At 40.8% G+C, this 20,379-nt stretch overlaps 1 protein-coding gene across 2 annotated transcripts in view; it reads right to left on the bottom strand.

Annotated features, from left to right (window-relative positions):
- The window catches only part of nudcd1 (NudC domain containing 1), a 189,632-nt gene that overhangs the window by 104,058 nt on the left and 65,195 nt on the right, over positions 1–20,379 (bottom strand). For both annotated transcript variants that reach the window (XM_063056793.1, XM_063056784.1), the window contains exons 3-5: positions 15,689–15,874; positions 8,489–8,669; positions 2,380–2,565 (exon numbers count right to left, since the gene is read on the bottom strand). In XM_063056793.1, coding sequence (XP_062912863.1) covers positions 2,380–2,565; positions 8,489–8,669; positions 15,689–15,874 — 553 coding nt within the window. The remainder of the gene's footprint in view (positions 1–2,379; positions 2,566–8,488; positions 8,670–15,688; positions 15,875–20,379) is intronic.

A 20,379-nucleotide genomic window follows, 5' to 3' on the forward strand; every position in this document is an offset into this window, starting at 1 on the left:
AAGCAGGATCTCCCAGTGGCCACGCATTTTAATTCCACATCCCATTCCCATTCTGACATGTCTATCCACGGCCTCCTCTACTGTAAAGATGAAGCCACACTCAGGTTGGAGGAACAACACCTTATATTCCGTCTGGGTAGCCTCCAACCTGATGGCATGAACATCGACTTCTCTAACTTCCGCTAGGCCCCACCTCCCCCTCGTACCCCATCTGTTACTCATTTTTATGCACACATTCTTTCTCTCACTCTCCTTTTTCTCCCTCTGTCCCTCTGAATATACCTCTTGCCCATCCTCTGGCTCACCCCCCCCCCTTGTCTTTCTTCCCGGACCTCCTGTCCCATGATCCTCTCGTATCCCCTTTTGCCTATCACCTGTCCAGCTCTCGGCTCTATCCCTCCCCCTCCTGTCTTCTCCTATCATTTTGCATCTCCCCCTCCCCCTCCAGCTTTCAAATCCTTTACTCACTCTTCCTTCAGTTAGTCCTGACGAAGGGTCACGGCCTGAAACGTCCACTGCGCCTCTTCCTATAGATGCTGCTTGGCCTGCTGCGTTCACCAGCAACTTTGATGTATGTTGCCAGTATCTATTCTCAACAATGTTTCATAACTGGATAATTTACAACATAATTAGTAACAATAGTTAAATGAAAAGAACTACTGTCACAGGGGCTTTCAACTGAACACATCTGCAATATTAATTTTAATAAGTGACCATAAAGTAAAATTGCAAATACTCTATACCTTTTGATGCGTACAGAACCACCAGTTCTTTTGAATCCTAAGATAACCATAATACTAATGTGGACATGTTAAACCACAAATCAACTATAATTTCAGAGATTCGTTCTGTAATAACTGATTGGCAGAATTCTGACAATCTTTATTCATTAAATTAAAAATCTAAAAGATTCCCTGCCTCTGCTTCACATTGATCAGTTGACATGATACTTTATAATGAACAATTATCTGCGAGAATCAATTTGCTCAAATTACAGTAAAATGAAATGTGCAATATTCCACATTACACTTTCAGCAACAAATGCAAATCCTATTTGCACAAAAAGCTCATCTTCAGTGCTCATTCAGTGTAAAAGTGGCACCCTCTATTCTTGCTATTGACGTTTCTCATTATCTTGTGCCTAATGTCTCCTGTCAAGATCGGTCAAGAACAAATGTCCGAGGTAATTCTATAGGAAACTCATAAAATAGAACATCCATCAATAGTAATTTAGAAACATTAAAAAATAACAGAGCACAGAAACCTATTTACTATGCCAAATGCATTTAAGGTCAGTAATGTTAAAAATCTTACATTGTCTATGTTCTCCATGCCAATTCAGGATAAAGTTATTTAAGCTACAGGAAGAATTATAATAAAGCAAAATAGTTCAGCATAAGATGGAAGGCTGCAGCCACCCACTGAAACGTTCCTCACGAGAGTATAGTCGCACAGATTCCTTAACAGAGTACTCTTCCTACTTAAGATTAGACAATGAGTGAGTGCTCTGAGGTGTGAAATTCCAGTCTGAAGTTCCATGCATGAGGCACATGTCTCTGGCATTTCATAACAACATGACTTTTCCCATCATCATTAGTCTATACTTTTTAGCCTTCAGCTTCAGAAGAAACAGAAGGATGCAATATAATTCATCCCTGGGAATGTATCATTGCAAGAAAATTAATTTCATACAAAAGAAATTCATTACAAAGTTTCATTAAAAAAATACTTTCTTAATTCATTCTCAGTAAACTTTCCTCACAGAAGCATTTCCAATTGAGACCATCACTGCTTATACTCTGTGGTTGGCTTACTTAACCAGAGGCTGTTTGCTTTACACTGACAACGTCCAAAGCAATTGAAGGTCTAATAGATTCGAAGCTTCTTAGCAAACTTCCAAAAGTTGCAAACTTAACCTAAGGGCGGAAAAAAATGGTAAGAAATAGCAATCCGTAAGTTCATTGGGAAATTCAGGAAAACTTCTTGACTCAAATGATCTAAAGTGTGGAACTTGCACCCATTGAGAGTAGATGTGTTGAAATGATATACTGAAGGCTGATAAACACCAGCATGGAGCAGCTGGACTATTTGGTCATCTCTGTGCTATAAATGCCAAACAAATCTGTTCAGTAGATCATAAACGTAAAAAAATGCAGAAACAGCTGGGAACAAATGCAATCAGGGCAATCAGCATCTGTAAAGTTAGTAAAACAGCAACTAACTGGTCACTCTGCTCCCACTTTCATTTTATTTCAAGGTAGATAGATAGATAGATACTTCATTGATCTAAAAAGAAATTACAGTGTCAGTATTATAATGCATATCAGGTTTCAAACAGTAAGAAAGGAACTAACCAATCCCACCAACATGAAAGCTGACCTTTCTTTTCACTCGTGTCCATTTTCTCCACTTTCTTTTCCTCTACAGGTTTCCCATCAATCTGCATGAACCTGAAGGGCTGGTCAGAAGCTATCACCAAGCCAGCTCCGTCCTGCTCTACAGCTGCGTAGTGTGGAGCTTGTACTCCAATCAGAGTTCTGTGCCGTGATACTTCATATTTATTCTCTGCAAATAAACAAAAACAGCATTACTCTCTGCTTTTGCACTGAATCCCGGTAGGTAATTCCATCTTCCCTACAAACTCAAAGCTCCCTTAACTGTTCTACAAAACATTCACTTATTTTGCTTCCATAGGCTACAACTCAGTGGGGGGGGGGGGGAGGTCTCATTCTTCATTCATAACTCCAGATGATTAGCAATTTTATACTTCATTCAAAATCAGGAAGCCCATCTATTTCTTTCCTCACTAATTCTGGGAGATACGAATCATTGGTGGCGAAGCATCTTCTACTTAGACTGAGTTCAACAACTTGCCCCAAATCAATGTTGTAGCATGGATGAAATCATCGGAGAGACAGAGTCACTGGTAGATACAAAGCAGCTTCTTTATTCGACACAACAAGGTACAGCAGGCATCATACGGACGGAGACGCTTTCGGTAGAAAGGTCTGCTAGCCCAATGTGGGCTCAATATTTATATGCTAAACACAAGGGGCAATTGCAATCGCTATTTAAAAAGTTATAGACAATGCAAAGACAATGCTTCCTTTTGAAACTACATACAAAACATCACACCTTCTGACTTCCTCCTTTCCTTCCGACGCCAACATGTCTTGGTTGGTACTCATAGCCTTTAGGAGTGCAAGTCAAATTCACAATACATTTATTTGGTATTTTACATGCTAACATAGAAGACAATTAATATTATAAAGTATAGATAATACTATCTTCGAAACTACCTGTAAACTTCACACTTCCATCCGCAGCATCTGGCTAGTATCGTGATATTCACGACTTTTAGGAAATGCATTGTTGTGAACTCATCCACAGTACTTTGTCAAATAGAAGACTGGTGGCCAGAGTCATTCAAGTGTAAATGAATCATCCACCCAAAAACTCACTTGAACAGTCCCAAATCAAAGAACCTCCCATAAGAAAGCATAACATAAAAGCAAATCAGTAAGAGATGTAAATGATGATATAAACTTCTGCAGTTAATTAAAATGGCCTCTTATAGACAGAAACAAGAGAAATTATAGTGGGGAAATGAGGAAGTGGCAAGAATATTGAATGCTTGACATCTGTTTCCTCACAGGAGTCACAGATTAGCACTCCAGAAATCATGGTGAACTCAACTAAATTAGTAATAAAAATGAAACTGCACTGGAAAGGACCTGAGAGGAGTCTTTTCAGTTCTTCATCAAAAGGCCTGAGAATGTTCAGTCAATCGGAGATATGAGATAATGCAGGAAAATGAAGATGACCCAGAAGATCAGCTCAATAACTTATATTATGATCTACTCTTCCTTGTTGGTTTGGTCTGGCCTGAGTGTTAACCACTTAGCTCTTGGGGTTGTTTTCTCATAGGGCACAATTATGACCTCTTCTATGGAGTAGTCATCATTCAGCACTTATGAAATGATTCAATTAAAGCACAGAAACAAACTATCTGTCATTCAAATTTAATATATCTGACACTAAGACTAGCTTAATCATGAGGGTACTAAATACTGTTATTTTAGAAGAGAAGGAACACAGAAGAGTTCTTTGTAAATTCATCATGAACAGGATGTACAACTTGCAAATCACAATGGGAACATAAGTAATAAGATCATTGCCTTTTGAGGCAGATTAACTATTCAATAAGATCATAGCCGAGGAGGCCTATTGCTTTAATTCTATTTTGCTCCTGATTACTAAGTTCCAAAACTGGAACTCAACCACAAATACATTTAATGACTCAGCACTTACTGCTCTATGGTACCGGGAAATCCAGATTTAGAACTGTATGTAAGAAAAAAATCCACATTAAATGGCTGACTCTCCATTATCATGTCAAGAACCTTCGGAATCTTGCACTTCAGTACTCCCCTTCTACAAGTCAAACTCAATAAACCTAATCTCCTTATCCTAAGAATCTATTCTTCCTTAAACACCCAAATACATTTGCTTAAATTCATAATCTGCCACTTTAATGCTCTTACTTTCCCCAAGCAGCAAGGCTGATCAACACCTCTACCTACTAACTCCACCACTATTTAATTATTTCCTGTCAGTCACTTTATGTACGGCCTAGTGTCACTTTATGGACATACAAACAATGTATACAAGCTATCTCAAGTATTTATGTTTGTGTTTTTTTAATTACTATTGTGCTCGTTATCTTTGCTAGGGTTTGTTTTGTGTTGCATCGGATGCAGAGTAACAATTATTTCAAACTCCTTTAAACTTGTGTATGGGAAATGACATTAACCTATCTTGAATCTTCTGCTCAGACTTCTCACTTCCACCTGCTATTAAGAGTAAGCCCATCCCAAACTAAGTTGTTTCATACCAAACCAACATCTCACCAGAGTCTTGGGCTCATTAGTCTGCACTGGCTTCTGATCCAACAAATCCTTGAAATACAATTTCTTATCCTAGTGTTGAAATTTCTACGACTTCACCCCTCACATGTGCTGTAAATCTCTTCCAACCTGACAACCACAAGAACCCAAATGGCATCTTCCACACAGCGTTTCAACAAGATATGTCAAATGAAGGTTAGAAAGTGAATCAGCTATCACTGCTGAATTGTATCCTGGCATACTTCACCATACAAGGAATTTTCAATTACTCTTAACTTTGATATAATTTTATTCAATGTGTCCATTAATCTAAATTTAAATCATGCTCTAATGTCCAACCTTGAAAGTCCATTACTTAATTCAAACTATTGCTAATCCTTCAACTTGAATGCCACCCAATAGACAGGCACTTCACATCTGCTGAAACAGATACTTGTGATGCGTAATCAGTATGCACAAAACTGCACACCCTGATCCCTTCCCTATCATTGCAAAAGAGGTCTCTGAACATATCAACCAACAACATATTACCTGTGGAACCAGAGGAGCCAACAATCACACTTGACGACTGTTACATCACAATCAAGAATGCTAACTGTGCCATCCCACATTCGCACTTTGGAAATTCTAATTACCTGGCTGTACTTCTAATCCCAGCATATGGGCAGAGACTAAAAACTGCAGCACCAGTGGGGAGGACCAAGAAGCTATGAACAAGGAGGCAGAGGAGCACCTACAGGACTGCTTTGAGTGGTGGACTGGACAATATTCAGGGATTTATCTTTGAATCTGAATGAATGCACCCCAGTTGTCACTGACTTCATCAAGACCTGTGTGGATGCCTTCAAGAACGTACCAGACATACTCAAACTAAAAGCAGTGGAGGAACCAAGAGATTCAGTCTGCTGAGGACTAGATCTATGGCATTCAAGACCAGTAATCCAAAAATATACAAGTCATCCAGATACAACCTACAGAAGGCTATTTTAAGGGCAAAAAACAATCTCAATTGAGGTTAGAGACAGAAGCGGATGCACATCAGTTCTGGCAGGGTTTGCAGGTCATTACTTCCCTCAAAGCAAAACCTAACATCATGAATGGTTGTGATGTTTGACTCCCAGATGACCTCAAAGCCTTCATGCATGCTTTGAAAGGAAGAATAAAAACTACGCCCATGTGAGTCTCTACAGCCTCCAGTGACCCTGTTATCTCTGTCTTGGAGGCTGACATCAGATCAGGCTCTGATGGTATACCTGGTAGGGCTCTGAAAACCTGTCCCCAACCAACTGGGAGGAGTGTACAAGAATATCTTCAATCTCTCAGTGCTGTAGTTGCAGGTTCCCAACCTCTTCAAATGGGTGACAATCATACCAGTGCCCAAGAACAGGATGAGCAGCCTCAAGGACTATCACCTAGTGGAACTCACATCTACTGTGATGAAGTGCTTTGAGAGGTTGGTCATGGTTAGAATCAACACCTAGCTAAGCAAACACCTGGACCTGCTGCAATTTGCATACCACGACTATAGGTCTACAGTGGATGCAATCTCACTGGCTCATTGACTACAACTCAGCATCCAACACAACTCAGTTCTAATCAACAAGCTCCAAACCCTGGGTTTCTGCATCTCCCTCCGCAATTGGATCCTTCATTTCCTCACTGGGAGACCACAGTCTGTGTGAATGGGAAATAACATCACTTCCTAGCTAACAATCAAAACTGGCGCACCTCAAGGATGCGCATTTAGCCCACTGCTCTACTCTCACTACATCTACAATTGTGTGGCTAGGTACAGCTTAAATTCCATCTATAAATTTGCCAACAACACAACAATTGTCAGCGAATTTCAGATGGTGATAAGGTGGTGTACAGGAGCAAGATAGGTCAGCTGGTTGAGTGGTATTAAAGCAACTACCTTGCAGTCAACATCAGTAAGACAAGGGAATTGATTGTGGACCTCAGAAAGGGGAAGAGGAAGGAACACCCACCAGTCCTCCTCAGGGGATCAGAACTGGAAAAGGTGAGCATTTTCAAGTTCCTGGGTGTCAACATCCCTGAGGATCTATCCTGGGTCCAACTTGTTGATGCAATTACAAAGAAAGCAGAACAGTGGCTATATTTTATTAAGAGTTTGAGGAGAATTGGCATGTCACCAAAGACACTGGCAAATTTCTACAGATGTATCGTGGAGAGCATCAGCATCTGGTTATAGAGGGGCCACGGTACAGGATCAAAAAAAGATGCAAAAAGTTGTAAACTCAGCCATCTCCATCATGGGCATTAGCCTCGCTAGCAGAGGACACCTTCAAAAGGTGATGCCTCAAAAGGGTGGTATCTATCACGTAGGACCCCCATCACTAAGGACATGCCCTCTTCTCATTGTTACCTTCAAAGAAGGTGGCCAGGAGCCTGAAGACACACACTCAACATTTCAGGAACATCTTCTTCTCTTCCGCCATCAGATTTCTGAATGGTCAATGAACCCATGAACACTACCTCAGTATTATTTTCCTCTCTTTTTGCACTACTTATTTAATTAAATTTTCTTTTCTCATATATACTTCTTATCATAAATTTATATATTTCTGGGTGCCATGGTGCTATAGTGGTTAGCACAACGCGATTACAGCTGGGGGTGTTCCAGAGTTCGGAGTTCATTTCCAGTACTGTTCTATAAGGAGTGTCTATACATCCTCCCCATGGAACGAGTGGGTTTTTCCCAAGTGCTTTGGTTTCCTCCCACAGTACAAAGAAGTACTGGGTAGGTTAATTGGTCATTGTAAGTTGTCCCGTGATTAGATTAGGGTTAATTGGGGTTGTGGGATTGCTACGGCAGCGCAAGTCAAAGAACCGAGAGAGCCTACTCCACGCTGTATCGTTAAATTTAAAAAATTCTTTGTATCACAATGTACTGCTGCTGCAAAACATCATATTTCACATTAATATGTTTAATGTTTAACATCACTAGCATACGTTGTGAAATTTGTGTTCTGTGGTAGCAGTACAGTGCAATGCAAAAAGTATTTTTTTCATTCACTGGAAAACTAAATAAATCCAACACAACATGCCAATTTGATTAAATAATGTGCCCTGAGACAACAGAAGGTACTGATCTAATCAATGGTTTCAGACTATACTGCCTAATAACTCTTGTTTTGATCCTGAGCTTAATGCACCTGCTCATCAAACCTGTCTGATCTGAAATTAATTGCAAAAATGTATTACTTCCAATAAGCCCTTTAATATGTTATCAATAACAAGACACCAAATTTGTCAAGTACAAATTCAAATTCCTAAAATTCAATGCAAATTGTATATACAGTAGAACTATCAATGTAAACCATGAATGTCTGGAATTCCATCATTTTATTCCGTAATGTTTTCCAATATATATCAATCATTTTTCACAGCAGTGAGGAAGAGCTTCAGGACATGAATTCCTAACATTGCACTGTGCTTTATTGTTCTTTCCCAACCTTCATTCACTCCACTCAATATTGTTTTTAAGATAAGTATTCAGTGACATGCTCCAAGATAATCTCCACAATAACTAGCAATTTACTGTACTGGTTATAACTCACCATTATTCTCACAAGTAATGGTTAGCCAATCAATTGCTGAATGAAACCCACTTCCCTTGACGTTAGATTCATCTTTCTCTGTCTTGAGTAAAACAACATCTATTAAGTTAGTGTTGTCTTTTACAAATGAATGACTATGGATTATCACAAAGGGTTCTCCCAGTTCTTGTTGGAACATTATCTGTAAGAGAGAAAAATAATCAGATTAGAATGGAACACCCTCAAAAAGGTGCATCACCAAAGTACAAAACTACTGATTTGTTAAGGAAGCAAGGAAGAGATTGCTGCATCTTTGGCCACGACCTTTGTGTTCCCCTCTCATTCAGAAATAAAAGAGGCATGGGATCCAAGGAAAATTGACTATGTATTCTGAATTGGCTTGCCCGAAGACGACAGACGGTGGAGGTAGATGGAGAGAATTCTGCCCGGAGGTCCGTGACTAGTGGTCGACAGGGATCTATTATGGGCCCCTGCTCATTATGGTTTGTATAAATTACTTGGGTGAGGAAGTGGAAAGGTGGGTCAGTATGTTTGTAGATGATATGAAAGTTGGTGGGTTGGTGGTATCGTCCATAGTGTAAACATTGTCATAGGTTACAATGGGACATTGATAGGAGTTGTACTGAGAAGTGACAGATGAAGTTCTATTCAGAAAAGTGTGATGTGAAACACTTTGGAAGATCAAACTTGATGGCAGAGTACAAAGGTAATGGCAGGATTCTTGGCAGTGTGGAAGAGAGGGATCTTGGGGTCCAAGTACACAGGCCCCTCAAAGTTGCTGTACAAACTAATAGGATAGTTAGGTCTTCATTAGTTGGGGGACAGAGTCCAAGAGCGGCAAGGTACTGTTGTAGCTCTATAAAATTCTGGTTAGACCACACTTAGAATATCGTGTTCAGTTCTGGAAGGATTTAGAGAGAGCATAGAGCAGTTAAACCAGGCGCTGCCTGGAGTAGGGAACATTTCTTATGAGGAAAAGTAAGTGAGCAAAGGTTTTTCTCTTTGGTGTGAATGAGGATGAGAGGAGACTTGTATAAGATTGTACACTCAGTGGCCACTTTATTAGTACCTCCTGTACCTAATAATATGGCCAATAAGTGTATGTTCATGAACTTCTGCTGCTGTAGTCCATCCACTTCAAGATTTGATGTGTTGTGCGTTGAAAGATGTTCTTCAGCACATCACTGTTGCAACACATGGTTATCTGAGTTACTGTTGCCTTCCTGTCAGCTTGACTCAGTCTGCCATTCTCCTCTAACCAGGCATTTTTGCCCAAAGAACTGTCACAGTGGATTTTTTTTTTGTTTTAAGCACCATTCCCTAAACTCTAGAGAATGTTGTACATGAAAATCCCAAGAGATTAGCAGTTTCTGGGATACTCAAACCACCCCAGCTAGCACCAACAATCACTCCACGGTCAACGTCACTTAGATCACATTTCTTCCTCATGCTGATATACAAGATGGCCTCCCAAGCCATGCTGAAACGCGGACAGGTGAGGCCTCCTCTATCCAGCATCTTGCTGGCAAATGTGTAGTCAGTGAAAAACAAAATTGTGGATCCGAGGGCAAGACTGCTGTATCAAAGAGAACTGAGAACCTGTTTCATTGAATGCTTTATTGAAATACGGCTTGACTGGGCATGCCAGAGTCAGCAGTCAAACCAGAAGGATTCTCGATTTACAGAATGGACCAAATTACTGATTCGGGAAAAGCACGAGGAAGAAGTGTGTGTTTTATGATAAACTCTTATTGGTGCTCCGACATGGCAGCTTTGTCAAACTCCTGCTTCCCCCGACCTTGAACACCAAACGATCAAATGCCATCAGTTCTATTTACCAAAGTAATTCTTGTCCATAATTCTGACTGCAGTTTACAGAAACAAGAAACAGCCCATCTCGATGCATTTCAAATCATAGTCAGAGATTTCAACCAGGCTTGCTTGAAGAAAACCCTGCCCAATAACCACGAGTATATATCCTGTAGCAGCAAGGTCCCAACATACCAGACCACTGTTATACGAAGATAAGGAATGCTTACCGTTCCTCACCGAGACTGCATTTTGGTAAATCAGATCACTTGACTGTCCTTCTACCTGTATAAAGGTAGAGGCTAAAGTGCAAAGCTCCAGAGATTAGAACAACAAAGAGGTGGTTGCAGGAGGCAGAGGAGCAGTTACTGGACTGTTTTCAATCAGTGGACTAGGGTGTGTCCAAGCACTCATCTAGAGAGATATACGAATACACCATTCACTGTAAAACAGCTGTGGATGAGTGTGTTCCCATTAAATCATTCAGAGTCTTCCCCAATCAGAAGGCCTGGATGAACCATGAAATCCAAAATCAGCTGAGGGCCAGAGGAGAGGCATTCAAGTCTGGCAACCAAGAAGGTTACAAGAAGATAATGTACGATCTCTGGAAACCCATCTCGCGGGTGAAGTGGGAATTCCGGACCGAACTTGAATCAACAAGATGCTCAACAGTTGTGGCAGGGCTTGAATGCTATCACCTCTTATAATGTTAAACCAAGCGACATGGGAGACATCAGGGCTTCGCTTCCAGGTGAGCTCAATACCTTCTATGCTCGCTTTGGTCGTCAGAACATGGAGGAACCATTGCAAATTCCCACATCCCTGGTTGATCCTCTAATTTCAGTCTTTGAAGCCGACATGTAGGCTGCCTTCTGGAGGATGAACCCACGAAAAGCATCCAGAATGAACTTACTAAAGACCTGTGTTGATCAACTGGCTGGTGTATTCACTGAGATCTTTAACCCCTTGCTTCGGTAATGTGTAATACCCATCTGTTGCAAGCAAGCTTCAATTATTCCAGCGTCCAAGAAGAGTGTGGTGATCTGCTCAATCACTACCATCCACAGTGATGAAGTGTTTTGAGGTGTTGGTAATGAAACAGGTCAGATCCTGCCTGAAAGAAAACTTGGCTCCGCTCCAATTTGCCTACCAGAGTAACAGGTCCATGGCAGATGTCATCTCATTGGTTCTTCACAATCCTGGAACAACTGGGCAGTAAAGATGCACAGATCAGGATGCTCTATATCGACTTCAGGTCAGCATTCAATACCATCGTTCCATCAAAACTAATCAATAAGCTCCAAGACCATGGCCTCAATACCTTCTTGTGAAATTGGATCCTGGATTTCTTCACTTGTAAACTCCAGTCAGTTCGGATTGGCAATATTGCCACCATGATCTCCATCAGCACAGGTGCACCACAAGGCTTTGTCTTCAGTCTTCTGCTCTACTCACTTTACACTTATGACTGTGGGCTAAGCACAGTCCCAATGCCATATTCAAGTATGCTGATGATACCATTGTAGTGGGCCGCATCAAAAATGGTAATAAGTCAGCTTACAGGAGGGAGATTGAAAATCAGTCTGAGTGGTGTCATAACAACCTCTTACTCAATGTCAGCAAGACCAAGGAACTGATTATTGACTTCAGGAGAGGGAAACCAGAGTTCCATCAGCCATTCCTCAGAGGATCAGAGGCAGAAAGGGTTAGCAACTTTAAGTTTCTAGGTCCTGTCCTGGGTCCAGCAAAATAATGCAATTGCAAAGGAAGCACGGCATTGGCTCTATTTCCTTAGAATATGCAGAGATTCACTATAACACTTAAACCATTGATAAACTTCTGCAAGTATGTAATGGTGAGCATATTGACTGGCTGCATCACAGCCTGGTATGGGAACACCAATGCCCTTGAACTAAAAATATACAAAAAGTCGTGGAATTGGCCCAGTTCATGATGGGTAAAGACTTCCCAACCATTGAGCAGATCTACATGGCGCATGACTAGTCACAGTGGCTTCTATGAGGTCAACAGAAGGTGCTATTGTTCTACTTAAATGTCCTTCTAATGATTGTAAGATCTCACTGTATATTAAGAACTTAGAAGTACTGCAGGTCTGCACCATCAGTGAGTTGCTTGCTGGCAAAGATAATGAAGGAACTGCTGCCTAAGTCGATGGAGGCTGACAGTCAAATAGCAAGTGGCTGTTATGTTGCTTTTCTTGTGATCGCAAGACCCCTTTGGACATTATTAATCCAGTACACCACAAGCTTGATTCAGTGATTTATTGGATGAGAGCAGGGGCAGATGGCGGGGAGGTCCCTGGCCTCGGTCACAGCAAGGACTAGGCCTGAAGCCAGGGCCTCGCCTGTTTGTAGCCTCCGAGTGAGGGGAAGAGGCCGTTGCGCTTCACTGGGGGCGGTGTGACGCAGCGCCAGAATTGTTTGGCACTGCCTTTCCAGAGATTCCCTTGGCAGAAGACAAGTTCTGTTGTGGTTGACTAAAGATTTTTTGGTGACTCAGGCCTCAAGCTGCAGTGTCTCTTGCATTTCAGCCAGCAGGGCGGTGGTGGGGGGGTTAGAGACATCCAAGCCATCGTGCTTTACAGTGCAGGTTTGGTCGACTGAAGATTTCACTTGAACTGAGGAGTCTGGACTATATGCATATATATTTGTCTGGTTGTGTTTCTACAAATATTCTGTGTATGGGCCTGTATATGTGAAGTCTGGACCCCTAAGCTGTGATATCATCTAGCAGGCATCGGATGATGATCTTGATGGGCTGGGAGGTCTGGTCTATACACATGCATAATCTGTGCGTACTGGTACATTTACTAATATTCTATATACACACTTGTATATGAAAGGATCAGGCCTCAAAGCTGCGGTGTTGCCTAGTAGGCGTCAGGTTGGGTCGACGGATGATATCAGTGGGCTGGAGGGTCCAGGCTGTATCTATGCATATTCTGCATTGTTGCATTTTACTGATATTCTGTACAGGTTTATTGATATATGTGAGAGGACTTTGGGGGGGGGGAGGGGGTGGAGGTTGCATCAGGACTCTTATTCTGTGAATGTGTTCTTGTGTGTGACAGTTTGTAATGCGTTTTAGCACCTTGACCCTGTAAACAACACTGTCTCATTTTGCTGTATTCATGTATCTCTGAATGATAATTAAACTTGAACTGAATGATGCGCTGTCATAGGAGGGCAGGATCCATCATTAGGGACACCCACCACCAAGGTCATGCTCTCTTCTCGCTGCTGCATCAGGTAGAAGGTACAAGATCCTCAAGACTTGCACTAGCAGGTTCAAGAACAGTTACTAGCCCTCAACCATCAAAACAGGATAACTTCACTCACCCCATCACTGAAATGTGTCCATAACCAATGGACTCACTATCAAGGATCTTCATCTCATGTTCTTGTTATTTATTGGTATTTATTTAAATTTGCATTTGTACAGTTTGTTGTCTTCTGCACTCTGGTTGAATGCCCTAGTTGGTCTTTCATTGATTCTGTTATAGTCACTATTCTATAGACTTGTTGAGTGTGCCCACAAAAAAATAATTTTCAAGGTTGTATATGGTGACATATATGTACTTTGAAAATAAAATTTACTTTGAACTTTGGTCTGAACAACAAGTAAATCTCTTGACCATGCTTGCATGCTTTTATGCATTGAGTTGCTACCACATGATTAGCCAATTAGAAACTTGCATTAACCAGCAGGTGTACAGGTGTACCTAATAAAGTGGCCACTGGGTGGAAGAGGCATATACAAGAGTGGACAGCCAACGCATTTGTCCCAGAGTGGCAACGGCTAATACAAGAGGACCTACTTTTAAGGTAATTGGAGGAAAGATATAGGGGAGAGGTGGGTGTTATTTTATTAACCCTAGAGTAGCAAGTGTATTGAACACACTGCCAGGGGTGTGGTAAAGGCAGATACATTAGGGAGATTTAAGAGACTCTTAGATATGGATGAAAGAAAAATGGAAGGCTATATGGAAGGAAAGGGTGAGAATGTTGCAGTGGGTTAAAAGGTCAGCGCAACATTGTGGGCCAAAGGAACTGTACTGTGCTGTACTACTCTAAGTTCTAAGTTCAAGAATGAAGTTGTTCCACAGTAATTTTCAGGTATCTGTTCATAGTTTCATTTTGATCCAGAAAGCCTCCCAAGGTATAAAATAATCCAATATGAAAATAACTGACATAAAGTGTAATAAAGATACTGGATCTAAAACAGCAATATTTCATCCACAAACAAGCAAAGTGAAACCACAGAAAAACAAGGCATAGGAAAACACATGAAATGTAATGTACATGTTTGCTACACTTTTAAAGAATTTGTAATATGTACTTTCACCAATCTCAAAAGTTAAATTTTTAAATCACACAAACCGCAACTTCCTCATGCAAAGATTTCTTCAGACTATACACAGTAAGTAACATGCTACTATCCCAAAAGAATGAAATCTTTGCAAATGTAACCTTTATGCAAGCTACCTTTTATGGTGGGAGCTGATTCAGCAGTAATTTTCAAAAGGGATTTAGGGAAATACTTAATGCAGAATTTTCAGGTGGGAAAAAAAGCCAAGAGTTTCAATTTCTACGGTACCTTTCAAATCTCCAGAACTCATAATGCATTTTGCTGATGAGGATATTATTAAAGTGAAGTCGTCCTAGTAAAGTAGAAACATGATGTACTTGGGTAAGAATAGGAGAGCAAGGCGAATTACAGGGACTGTGTGAGGCAAGGGTTAAGTTATCAGCCCAGCAAGCACTTTAAAAAATAAAAACAGAAAATGCCAGAAATATTCAGCAGGATGCACATGAGGGAGAAGTGCAGTTAACGTTTCAGGTTTTTCATTGTTAGCAGTTCATACCACTGTATGAGTGATGAACTACTTTAAAAAGCTCTTCATGCACAACCTGATCTTGTTTTTAACCATTGCAATAGGAATACCACAGCGCACATAGAATAAACCACTGGGAGAGTGGCCCAGGACATGCCTCTGTCATTAAAATATGTAACTTGAATAACTCATCTTTGCAAAGTCAATTTTGACCTTTTTCAGTAAAGAAGAGCTCATGGAAGTATCAATTATACATTTGGAAGTCTGTTGAAATGACATAATGAGATACTTCAGCCTTGTTATGAAGGGAGATACCACAGAAAATCTACCTCAGGGTATTTGAAGAGGTTTCCTTTGAGGAAATACAGTCCATAGATGCTTTCTAAGAAATGGAAGGGTAACTATTCATACACACCTTCCAAAACAGCTCCAAGAGAATGCTACACCACCTTTAGAAACAAATGTCAAACAGTAATGCAAACTGGTAAAAATGTATGAATATTCATAGGTCACCAGATTAAATAAACTTTGCTCACCTCCCATTTGTCAGTGTTATTTGGTCCACGATTGTTTGTTTTGAGAAGGTACAGCCTTCCTGTTCCATCTGACAAGGCTGCCCATGTAGGTGATGTAAAATGCATCGAAGCACAGACCAAGGTGTCACATGATTTAATTTCTGCTGAGAGCCGGAACACCTCCCTGGGCTTGCTAATTGCTGTATCCTTTGAACATAACACATTTTTAGAAGTCAAGGGATCAGTGAAGTTTTAGTCGGGAAATTAGAAACTTTAGAACATATATACACACTTGTAAAAGGCATATATCTTGCATCATATACAGTATCTGCTACAATCAAGCAAATAGAAATATAAAACTAAAGGTAGTAACTTAATACTGGACTTCAAGAGCTTATATATCATACAATAACATTATTCAAGAAAAATAGACCATGGTTCAGCTGGCTTGTCATCCACCATCCAGTCACATACAATAACAGAGTTGCTGACTTAACATAGCAATCAATCGCTATTACAGACCTTAATACAAGGCAAGAATGGCCCCCTGTGATAGAAACTTCTTATAGGTATAACTTGGTGCAATTGGCAGAACGCTGGTTGTGAAACACTTCTGGCTTGGTTTAGGAATACCAAGAAATAAAAGAATAATCACCAAGAAGCTGATAAGTTACAGGGGTATTCTCTTCTCATGTTCATTCCATCCAGATCTAAAATGAGCCTCAAAACTACAACATGCCCAGAATAGAGAGCAGCCCTCGTGCAAACATATTTCATAAAACATTGAGGATTGTGCATATTGTAACTGTCATCAATAGAACCATAGAACACTACAGCAATGGTAGTTTATTAGTTGTTTAATGGTAAGAACACATCTGAAAATCTGTAATGCCAATTCCCAGAACAGCAGTCAGGTTTATAGTCTTAAGTGGAAACCAGTAGTTCATGTGTGCATAGTAAATTGGTTTCTCACGCAAATATTGTTGGCTGATTACAGAAGTTCTAGACAAACGGTCCATCCACTCTTTTGATAGGGAAATTGTGCGAATGTGGAGAAATTACAAAAAACAGGATGAGTCATTTCAGTTATTATATATACAAAGGCAATGAAAAACAGTCAGTTTTTCTCATGAAACCACAAATCTAAAGGGCATCCACATTCCTGAAGTACCTAAGAATTTTTAAATCTTTGTCTAGGGTATATTCAACAAGACAAAAATTGATTATACTGATGGTGGATGCTCTGAAGCCCATTCTTTTACTCTCAACCATCAGTGATGGATAGTGTTGTCAAGTGCACTTACTAATTGCTTGGACATTAATGCTCAAGTTTGAGCTTTGGCTGGACTACTCAACTACTGATCTACAAACGTAATTATATACTTTTGTCCATGCTTGGGCCAAGATTAAAAGTGACTGCCTTTGACACCAAAGTGGCATGTGGCTCCATATAACACAGAAAATGGTGGATGAACTCATCAGGTCAGGTAGCATCAATGGAAAAGAATAAACAGTAGACATTTCAGGCCAAGACGTTTGCTGCCTGACCTGCTGAGTTCCTCCAGCATTTTATGTGTTGCTCTGGATTTCCAGCATCTGCAGAATCTCTTGTGTTAAATCATTTGTGGCTCCATATAAAATGTCTATGCATTTCCTTCCAAGCTAAAATCAAACATGTTGCAAGACAGGTGATGACCTGAGAATTCTGTATACATGGTCAAGAATGCAGGGCTCTACCACTCTCCCTATCTGTACTATTTTGCAAATGATACTAGAATCACCCTGTTACTGCCTCAGAAACTAAATACTGGTGAGCCCAGCATCGCTGATATATTCAACTCTCAATATGAAAGAACTGCAGTAACATCGCCTTTAGATATAGTAAATTAGCTGCCTCTTTGAGCTTACATGGCTCAGAGTCTAGCTACTGACTTGCTGTTCCCAGAACACAAATGCACAAAAACATCTCAAGCAAAACAAATCGAGTAGCTGCTCCCTACTTTTGGAAAAATAGATCAATAGTGGCAGTACAGCATTGCAAAATCCCTCAAGGGAATCTGAAGAAACAACAAGCGGTGCACAAAGGAATTCATGAAAGAATAATTACAGCAACTTGTGGATGCTTTAAAATAAACAAAACAGTTGTGTTGGCTACGTCTGCCAGCTCCTTTAATTTACAGAACAGGAATGAACAATGAGCAATCAGGATCAGCCTACTCAGCTACAACCAAAGATGGGACCCTCCAACTATTTACATTGGCCAAAATTTGCAGACAAGGAAAAGACAGACTTGCTGAGAGCTGGCCAATGTTTTTAATCGGCTTTAGAATGAATTCCTGCACTATCTACACAATCCAGGAAGGCACATCTGCAGGATATCTGTGGCATCTCTAAGCAGGCTAGGACCCTTCAACCAATTAGTCTGACTTACCATCACAGAGACATGCACAATGTAAAGCAAGCAGCATAAAGTAACAACTATAAATCAGGTTTAACTTTTCCACAGAAAGCAGAATAAAGATCAGGAGAAACAAATAGGATTAAAAAAGGAAAATGAAAGTTTTCTGCAACTTCTGCCATCTCCAAAGGGATCCTACTACCAAACCTATCTTTACTTCGCCCTCTGCTTTCTGCAGAGATCGGTCCCTCTGTAATTCCATTGTCCATTTATCCCTCCCCACTAATCTCCCTCCTAGCACTTATCTCTGCAGGCAGCCAAAATGCTACACCTGCCATTGATCTCCTCCCTCATGTCCAACCAGGGCTCCAATCAGTTCTTCCAGGTGAGGCAACACTTCACGTGCGAATCTGTTGAGGTGGGTTATCGTGTCCGGTGCTCTCGATGCTGCCTCCTCTATATCGGTGAGACCCAAAACAGAAAGGGGGATCACTTTGTTGAGCGCCTCAGCTCCCTCTGCCAAAAGCAAAACTTCTCAGTGGTCAAACATTTTAATTCCGATTCCCATTCTGACAGGTCATTCCATGGCCTCCTCTTATATCACAATGAGGCCACCCTCAGGGTGGAAGAGCAATACCTTATAATCCATGTGGGTAGCCATCAAATGTCATCTATAAATTTGTTGATGATACAACCATTGTTGGCAGAATTTTAAATGCTGATGAGAGTGCGTACAAGAGTGAGATATATCATCAAGACGACTGGTGTCACAGCAACAACCTTGCACTGAACATCAGTAAGACCAAAGAACTGATTGTGGACTTCAGAAAGGGTAAGACGAGGGAACATACACCAGATCTCATAGAGTACTGTGGCTATATTTTATTAGGAGTTTGAAAAGATTTGTATGTTACCAAAAACAATTGAAATTTTCTACAGATGTATTGTGGAGAACATTCTAACTGGCTACATAACCATCAGGTGTTGGGGGGGGGCACAGTGGAGAGAGGGTCTACTGCACAGGATCAAAGTAAGCTGCAGAGTGTCATAAACTTGTCAGCTCCGTCATGAACACCAGCCTCTATAGCATCCAGGACATCTTCAAGGAGTGATGCCTCAAAAAGGCGACATCCATTATTAACAACCCCCATCATGCCTTGTTCTCATTGTTACCATCAGGAGGGAGGTACAGAAGCGTGAAGGCACTCACTTAACAATTCAGGAACGGTTTCTTCCCCTCTTCCCATTCAAGTTCTGAATCGACACTGAACCCATGAACCTTAGCTCATGACTTTTTTATTTCAATTTTTGTATTACTTATTAAATTTAATTATTTAATGTATGTATATCTAATGTAATTCACAGATTTTTTTTCTGTTATTATGTATTTTGTTATACTGCTGCTGCAAAGGCAACAAATCTCACAACATATGCCAGTGATACTTAAACCGGACTCTGATTCTCCAAACAGATGGCATGAATGTTGATTTCTTTTTCCGGTTAATAATTCCCCATCCCTCTCTCCTCTTCTTCTATTCCCCACTTTGGTCTTTCACCTCTTCTCACTTGCCTATCACCTCTCCTGGGTTCCCTCCTCTTTCCCTTTCTCCTACGTCCACTCTCCTCTCTGATCAGATTTAATCCTCTCCAGCACTTCACTGTTCCTACCTATCTGCCTTCACCATCACCTTCTAGCTATCTTCCTTCCTTTCCCCCTAGCTTTTTATTATAATGTCTTCCCCCTTCCTGAAGAAGGGTTGTGGTCTGAAACATCAACTGTTTATTCATTTCCATAGACGCTGCCTAACCTGCCAAATTCCTCAAGCAGAATTGGGCCATCTGGCCCATCAAGTCTGCTCTGCCAATTCATCATGGCTGATCCATTTCCATCTCAGCCCCAATCTCCTGTCTTCTTCCTATTTCCCTTCATGCCCTGACTAATCAAGAATCTACCAACCTCTACCTTAAATATACCTAATAACTTGACCTCCATAGTGGCCTGTGGCAACGAATTCCACAGATTCTCCATTCTCTGGCTAAAGAAATTCCTTCTCATCTCCATTCTAAACGGGCATCCCTTTATTCTGAGGCTTTGTCCTCTGATCATAGACTTTCTGACCATAGGAAAGATCCTCTCCATCGAGGCCTTTCAACATTTGACAGGTTTCTATGAGACCACTCACTCATTCGTCTGAATTCCAGAGAGTACAGGCTCAGAGCCATGAATGCTCCACATATGATAAGCCTTTCAATCCCAGAACAATTTTCCTGAGCCTCCTTTGAAAAACCTCCACTATCAGCACATCCTTTTCTT

This window comes from Mobula hypostoma, chromosome 1, assembly GCF_963921235.1.
Source record: "Mobula hypostoma chromosome 1, sMobHyp1.1, whole genome shotgun sequence".
In the NCBI taxonomy this organism is placed as follows: Eukaryota; Metazoa; Chordata; class Chondrichthyes; order Myliobatiformes; family Myliobatidae; genus Mobula; species Mobula hypostoma.